Source organism: Phaenicophaeus curvirostris, chromosome 7 (assembly GCF_032191515.1).
Source record: "Phaenicophaeus curvirostris isolate KB17595 chromosome 7, BPBGC_Pcur_1.0, whole genome shotgun sequence".
In the NCBI taxonomy this organism is placed as follows: domain Eukaryota; kingdom Metazoa; phylum Chordata; class Aves; order Cuculiformes; family Cuculidae; genus Phaenicophaeus; species Phaenicophaeus curvirostris.
Window position 1 is genome coordinate 5919243 of NC_091398.1, and position 7404 is coordinate 5926646.

The window sequence follows — 7404 nt, forward strand, 5'->3', positions numbered from 1 at the left end:
ATTGTTTTAGGCTAAAAAGAAGCACATTCTGCTGCTAAATGATAATACTTGCACTTTTCTTGCTCCCAGCACTTCACAAACAGTAGTTCAAGTATCCCAGGCATGCCACCTAGCTCAAAAGAAGTCATGGGAGCGTGCAGGTTCACCCTTTTGCTGTCGCTATAAGGAGATCAACCAGCCAAATACAAGGCCAGCTCAGGTCCTTAACATCCCTTTGTGTAGCTGTACTATACTAACACAAGCTGAGTGAGCCACACCACCAAGAGCTGCACTCTCCTACCTGGATAAAGCATTCCTCAAGTTTTTTGACATCTTTCATCTGATCTTCTCTGTTCATCTGGGAACCAATTTCCAGCTCTGATGATCAGCTGCACAGCAAAACATTAGATTAAAAGCAATGACATGATGGACTTCTTGTACTTCAGAGGTGTCTGACTTGCAAGTAAGGCATCTGGTCCTTTCTGCATCTGTTCTTTGTCCAGGCCAAGGACTGAGTCTGTTTATTAAGCAATTAAAGATGACGGAAATATGCTCAAACTAAATTCCCAGGAAAAAAAAGAAATAAAGAAAAAAACCCCATTTTGCCAGAACTGGGATACTTTGCTGACTCCACTAAAAAAAAGTCATTGGGAAGGTACCCCAAGCTGAAATAAAACCAATGGGACAAGAATAGGAAATAACGTCCAAAATAACCTCAGGAGACCCTGTTATCTTTGAGATACGGGTACAGAGTAACAGTTTTCAGATGCTAAAGTACTGGGATGATAAAAAACTGCATTGGAAATATCCCCTGAAAGCAGCCTTTTACCCAGAATTCTATGAAATAGGCAAAATCACAGAGTCTGCTCAGGGTGGATTCATTTAGATGACAGAGAAAGCAGGAAAGGACTGAGGAAGGTAGTTCCCAGCATGAATAAGGAAAATAATAAAGGGGAGATGTAGATATCTAGGTTCAGAAGAATTCAATCCAAAATGCCTGTGGTTCCATTACCTATCATAGACATAAACCTAGGAAAAATTTTCCGACTCCTTAGACCTTACTGATTAAAAATGACTGGCAGCCAAATGTTATCTCTGGATCCCACTGGGTCAGAAGAGGTTTTGGGGGAAATGGTGGTTGAATAGATCTTGAAAGGTAACCAACATGTCATAATCAACAATGCCCACTTAGTGTGGTGCCTATGCTGCCTCATTCCCTGTGGGGGACTCCTTCACCCACATTTTCCAGACAGGTGGAGAATCAGCCCAATTAGTTGTACACTCCATTCCTCCCTATTGAGCTGAGTTGTAGAAACACCAGGAGTGTAACAGGTCTGAAGTTGTGGCAAGGGCAGTTGGTTCACAGGAGGGATGGGAATCTCAAGCTTCTCTCCTGAGACTTGACCTCTCTCATAGCTGTCTTGCTAAGGGGAAATCTTTTCTTGCTTTTCTCTCTCTTTTCCCCTCCCCTTCCCCCTTCTGCTTTGTCCAGAGTCTCTCCAAAAGAGCCAAATTCCCCTTGAACACACTAAAAGTAGACTTGTTGGAACATCTGCTCTCCGTCTGCGGAGCCAGACATATCCCCAGGCAACACTATTAGCAGTGATGGATCTGGAAGGGAACATTAGGCACTGAAGAAGCATCTGCTGAGAAAGAGGAACCCAGAACATAAAACTAATGATGTTATTTGCTGAGCAGCTTTGTCTCTGCCCATTGCTCCCAGTGGACAACTGACTCCTCCAGAGCCCTGTTCAGAAGACCTGCTCTTCTCTTGCTGATTTCAGTATTTTCAAATGTCTTGTGTTTGTGCATAAGGTGGCCAAATCAGCACTACCAAGTGCTCAGTTAAACAGTGATAAGGAAGCCTTAGGGGCATCTAAAAGAAAATCTGAAATCTGGGAACTGCAAAGCAAGCGCAGGAGGCCAACAATACAGCAGCAGGGATTCAGAGGTGTTTTGGGTAGCAGTGGTGCAGCACGCAGAGATAGGGAGTTTAGTCAGGAAGGCTTTTCTGGGCCTGTTTTCTGCATAGCTGAGTCCAAATCTGCTTGATCTGATGGGATACAACATGCAGCCCCACTGCCAAGCATGGGGACTGTAATAAGTTTCTTTCATTTGGGAGTACTTCTTGTACATGACACTAGGAAATACAGCGATATGTTCTTAAAGAAACCATTGCAGAATGAACTCCACAGTCATTGGCCTAAATTCAAGTCTCAGCTCTGCCATGTGTGACTGTGGAATTCTTTTTGACCGTCCTGCATCATCTCCTGCCCTGTAACCAGTCTCCTTGTTCCTTTTTGGGATTCACCTGGAGCACAAACTGTCCATCACTGCAGACTTTCACAACACTAGTATTTCGTTGTTGGGTGTGTTGGTATCACGACAAATTATTTATTTTGTACAAAACCAGTACAAAATTTGTGCCCTGAGCTGACCAGAGAAAGCAAGACACGTTGTCATTATTTGATTGCTATTTGCACTACATTTTCTCACTTGGTATTTTCCTTTGCCAAGCAGATTTACAGATAAAGGTTTCTTGTTCAATCTGGACAATAAGAATAAAAAATAGTCCTAGTATTTCATACACTGTAATCCTCTCACATTTACTCTTCACAACAATCTTTCCTGCAGCCTGTTTTCTCTTGCCTTAAAGTTCCTGGAGCAGGTAGAATTGCCACAGGGCAAAACCCCAGATTACTAAGAAGTGCGATTAATAGCCTAAACCTTCTCTTAAAATAAATCCTTCTGTTCACAGGGTGAAGCTACCAGGAATGTGTTCTAAGTCATTGTTAGATGGAGGGCCTGACCATCTGTTTGGATCCATTGAAAATGCAGGTCATTTTCTGTTCTCTGGCTCTTTATCTGAAGCTATTGAGGTCTGTGCTTTCAGCTGTCCTGTCAGGAAGCTGTCTGTGGATCATAAACTTATCAGTAGACATCTCTTGAAACTTCACACAGCAGCAGGACATGAGTCTGCACATGAAGTCAGGCATTTGATTAAATAACATGATAGAAGTTCTTTACAACATGCTTCAAGAAAACATTTAGGCTTTCTCTAACTTAAAACATGTTTCCATTACATTCATTTAAAGCCTCAAAATATCACATAAACTGTTTCTGAATGAATTTAAAGGTTGGCTTAACTATCGTGGAAATCAAAGAGACTGAAGCACCCACTTATATCATGCATTTGCTTTAAAGTTCTGGTGATACTTAACACCTTCCACCCCATTCATCCAGCATCACAAGGATGCTGGACACCTGTCACTCTCCCAGTTTCCAGCATTTCCCAAGATGTGACCCATCTGGTCAGTCATTCTAGGACTGCACCCATTTTTTTACACCCATTTGTTTTTTACAGCTGCAGTTAATTTCCACTGCTTAGGGTGGTCTGAGGTGTGCACTGAATTTCCGTATTGCCCACAAATGTGTAATTTAAGTGTGAATAAAAAATTGCAGTGACCAAACAAAGTAATATTGGCCTACTTAGTATGAGGTACCGCTGTGTTCTAATTAAACACAGCAGCACATCCCACATCTTTATCCCAATCATTCTCTTGCTAGAAGTACAGAAGATGCCACTAGCTTCTTCTGTTAAAGAGGGCAGAATCATGTGCTTCTGACAGCATTATAATAGCATTTTGTTTGTCCAGGCACAGGAGAATGTGGGACTATTAACACTTTGCCAAAAACATAAAGGACTGTATTTTGTTTCTTTACTCCAGCCACTCTTAACCAAAACCAACAGCAATAACAACAAAATCCCTATGTGAATCCTACTCTAAATAGCAAGTGGAGAGACTGAGCTTGTGGAAGAACTCAATAAGTGCTTCAATGGGTTTTCCTGGAGAAAGTCAATAGAAAATTCATTCTATCATTACATTCATTCATATTGTTTCACAGTCAACAGCTATTAAAAAAGAGAGGCACGTGTACTAATTGGGTTTGAGCAGAGAAGAATAGGATCATTCTCTTGCTGAGGAGCCATGAAGTATTTAAACCATGACTCCCACTTGGATTTGCAACTGGGGAAACTTTCACAATAGTCTTCCTCAAGGACACAAGCAAGACTTTTCCTCTTTTTACGGTGAGAGAGGGTATTAATGAAATAAGAATCTCAGCCTGGAGAAGAGAAGGCGCTGAGGAGACCTTATAGCAGCCTTCCAGCACCTGAAGGGGGCCTACAAGAAAGCTGGGAAGGGATTTTTTTACAAGGCCATGTAGTGACAGGATGAGGAGGAATGGATTTAAATTGAAGGGGAGAAGATTTAGACTAGGGCATTAGGAAGAAATTCTTCACAATCAGGGTGGTGAGGCACTGGCCCAGGTTGCCAGGGCATGTTGTGGATGCCCTCTCCCTTGAAGTGTTCAAGGACAGGGCAGAGGGGCCCTGAGCAGCCTGGTCCAGTGGGAAGTGTCCCTGCTTACGGCAGGGGGTTTGGATCTGGATGGTCTTTAAGGTCCCTTCCAACCCAAACCATTCGGTGATTCTGTTTTTCCTGATAAGCTGTTTAGTCTAAAAGTTGCAAATATTTCCCTTTGCTCCCTTCAGACCGGTACGGAGGATGGAGGAACTTTGTGGCAGCTTCGAGCTGGAGGATTCCATGCCTGAATTTCTCTTCTGGGACCAGGCTGATTTCAGCAGTCAGCTGGACCACCTCCTCCTGGACTGCTCCCCCTTGGCTGCCCCGCTGCCCCCTTGGCCAGTCCCCGCAGCCCCGCAGGGGGGGGGTGCTGAAGTGGACAGCTCCATGCCCCCCTCCCCAGGGCCCCCGCCCCAGCGCCACGCGGCCAACGTCCGCGAGAGGAAGAGGATGCTCAACATCAACTCGGCCTTCGACCAGCTCAGGTGCCGCGTACCAACCTTCCCGTACGAGAAGCGCCTCTCCAAGATCGACACGCTCCGGTTGGCCATCGCCTACATTGCGCTCCTTGGTGACATCCTCCTCTCTGGGTGCGATCCCAAGTCCTATGTGGAGCAATGCCTGAAGAATGGTTTGCAAAGTCAGCAGCAGGCAACCTGGAATACAAGTGGTGAGTGAGTGAAGGGCTTTTTTTGCTAGTGGGAGTGAATTAGTCTGATTGCTTTTTATCATCCACCTGTCATATTCAAATGGCTCTGACAACACATGACTTGCCTTCGAAAAATAGTAGCTAAGTCATTTAACAGTTAAAAAAAAATAATGCAACGTTTTCTTCTAATTTTCTTTTAAGGAACCTTTTCTTAAAAACAAGCAATCCAAAAACCAGCTTACTAAGATCATACAAATAATTCAGGGAGGGCAGGGATAGGATGAGGGGCAGTGGTTTTAAGCTGAAAAAGGGCAGATTTAGATTGGATATTAGGAAGAATATTTTTACTGTAAGGGTGGTGAGACACTGGCAGAGGTTGCCCAGAGACATAGCGGGTGCCCCAGCCCTGGAGGTGTTCAAGACCAGGTTGGATGGGGCTTTGAGCAACCTGATACAGTGGAAGGTGTCCCTGTCCACAGCAGAGTGGTTGGAAGTGGATGGGCTTTAGGATCCCTTCTGTCCCAAACCATTCTATGATTCTATAATTCTATGATTCCCCTTACAAATAAGATTAAATAATTTGTTTATTCTCAGTGTGTATTCTAGATTTTTTTTAATCTGTAAAGTTGTTCTTTTTTAGTGCAAGCTGATGGAGCATGTAGAGCTTTTCTTTACTTCCTTTACCAGTTTTCCTTTGCTTGTATCTGACTGAGAAAAACACCTGTCTTTGAATACAGACAGAATTTTATTTCTTAAAATATGTAGGTTCAAGTAACCAAAGGTTCTCAGCGATATTACAGTTTAACACTAAGAACCAGGATATGCAAGACTGTGCACTCCAATTTTAGGTTTGTTTCAAAGTATAGGGGAACGAATGCCTATTTGCAAATTACACTTTATGTAATTATTTATATTCTCAAGTGAAGGTGTATTATTTGGTTTTCTCTCTGGCTTTTACTTAAACCTGACTTCTGGAGGATTGAACTTTGTGCTTTCTTCCACCAGAATATGTTGCTTCATCAACCTATTGTATAGTGGAGATGGGAAATAATCAAGGTACCCGACACAGGGCCTGAGGTCTCAGATGGAAAGCAACAGGTCTTGCATTGCTTAGTAGTGCAGGGAGGAGCAGAGTGGGATTTTCAGCAGTCCTTGGCACTTTGCATTGTAAGTTAATTAACCCCCTTTCAAATCCCATCTCCTTGCAGTAGAAGTTCTTTTGGATTTTGTCACTTTTTGGAAATGAGACTTGAAGCATATCAGCCTTCAAAAAGTGCAGCATAGGAAGTGAGAAGTGATTGCAAAAGAATATTCCCTTCTCATTTCACAGGGAAGTGTCAAACAGACAGCGCTGCAGGGAGAAAGCAATCAGTTTCTTTAAAGGAGAAGCTAATTAAATCTTTTCTCCTTTCCGATTAATTTCCATTGGGTACATGAGAGGGCAAGTGAATCAGATACGCCCCTGATCACAACTCTCTTGAGTACTGAGAACATTTATATTTTATTTTCCAGCTGCCTCCACCTTTAATAGATAAACAGGTTTTGAAACAACAGAATTTGCTTTCATAGGCGTCACCTCTTTTGACAGGCTTGTAGTTAACTAGTATTTCTGAAGAGCTCCACTTGTAAAGATCTAAGTGAGTGAGGCTGCTTTTCTGGAGAGGCCGAGTACTTGACTTCTTAAATGCTAATTTCTAATTTAAATGTTTTTAAATTCATGTGGTATATCTTTACTTTGTTTTCCTTTCTTCCTTTTTTTTTTTTTCTGTGCAGATCTGACAGCCCGTCTGTCTTGGGTAAAATGGGATTAAGTGGCACACAAAACAAAGATCTTTAAAAGGATCATATTGCAATACCTGATGATCTGACTGCTGGGCACCGGCTGTTAAATTCTCACCACTGCAAGAAAAAGCACAGCACTTACAATGTTCCTTATTGTCACAGATTGATTTCTCTCCATGTGTCCGGCATCCAACCTCTTTTGGTGTTTCTTCATGCTATTTCATGTAGGACCTTCTGCTTCTCCTTTTTCTAGTTTCTCACACGCTTATGGACTGCTCTTGCCTGAAAATAACAAAACAGATTAAAACCTAGTGTCACTACAGTAGCAACACCAACATTTTCTCTTGTATTGAATGAAAACTATATCCAAATCACATTTCCAGACAATGGGAAAACCTAACCCTGATCACAAGGAAAAATTAAGCACCACCTGTTGTAACCCATTGCTTGTCTTAATATGTCCAGGGCCATAACAGTAAAAGTCAGTAGTGACTTAGAGAATGAAGAATCTGAAAGGCACGGTTCTCAGGGGATGGGACAGAAGTCTTTCTGTCAGTGTGCCTCTCCAAAATTTCATGTCTCCCTCCCAACACAACCAATTTGAGAGGTCTGAGTCCAAGGCATTTT

The 7404-nt window shown here is 42.6% G+C and overlaps 1 protein-coding gene across 1 annotated transcript; it reads left to right on the forward strand.

Annotated features, from left to right (window-relative positions):
- The first annotated feature begins 4547 nt into the window (after positions 1-4547).
- Positions 4548-6806, forward strand: LOC138722922 (helix-loop-helix protein 13-like). Its single transcript, XM_069861752.1, has 2 exons — positions 4548-5016; positions 6769-6806. Exons 1-2 carry the CDS (start codon positions 4548-4550, stop codon positions 6804-6806), a joined length of 507 nt encoding a protein of 168 aa, XP_069717853.1.
- The last annotated feature ends 598 nt before the right edge of the window (positions 6807-7404 follow it).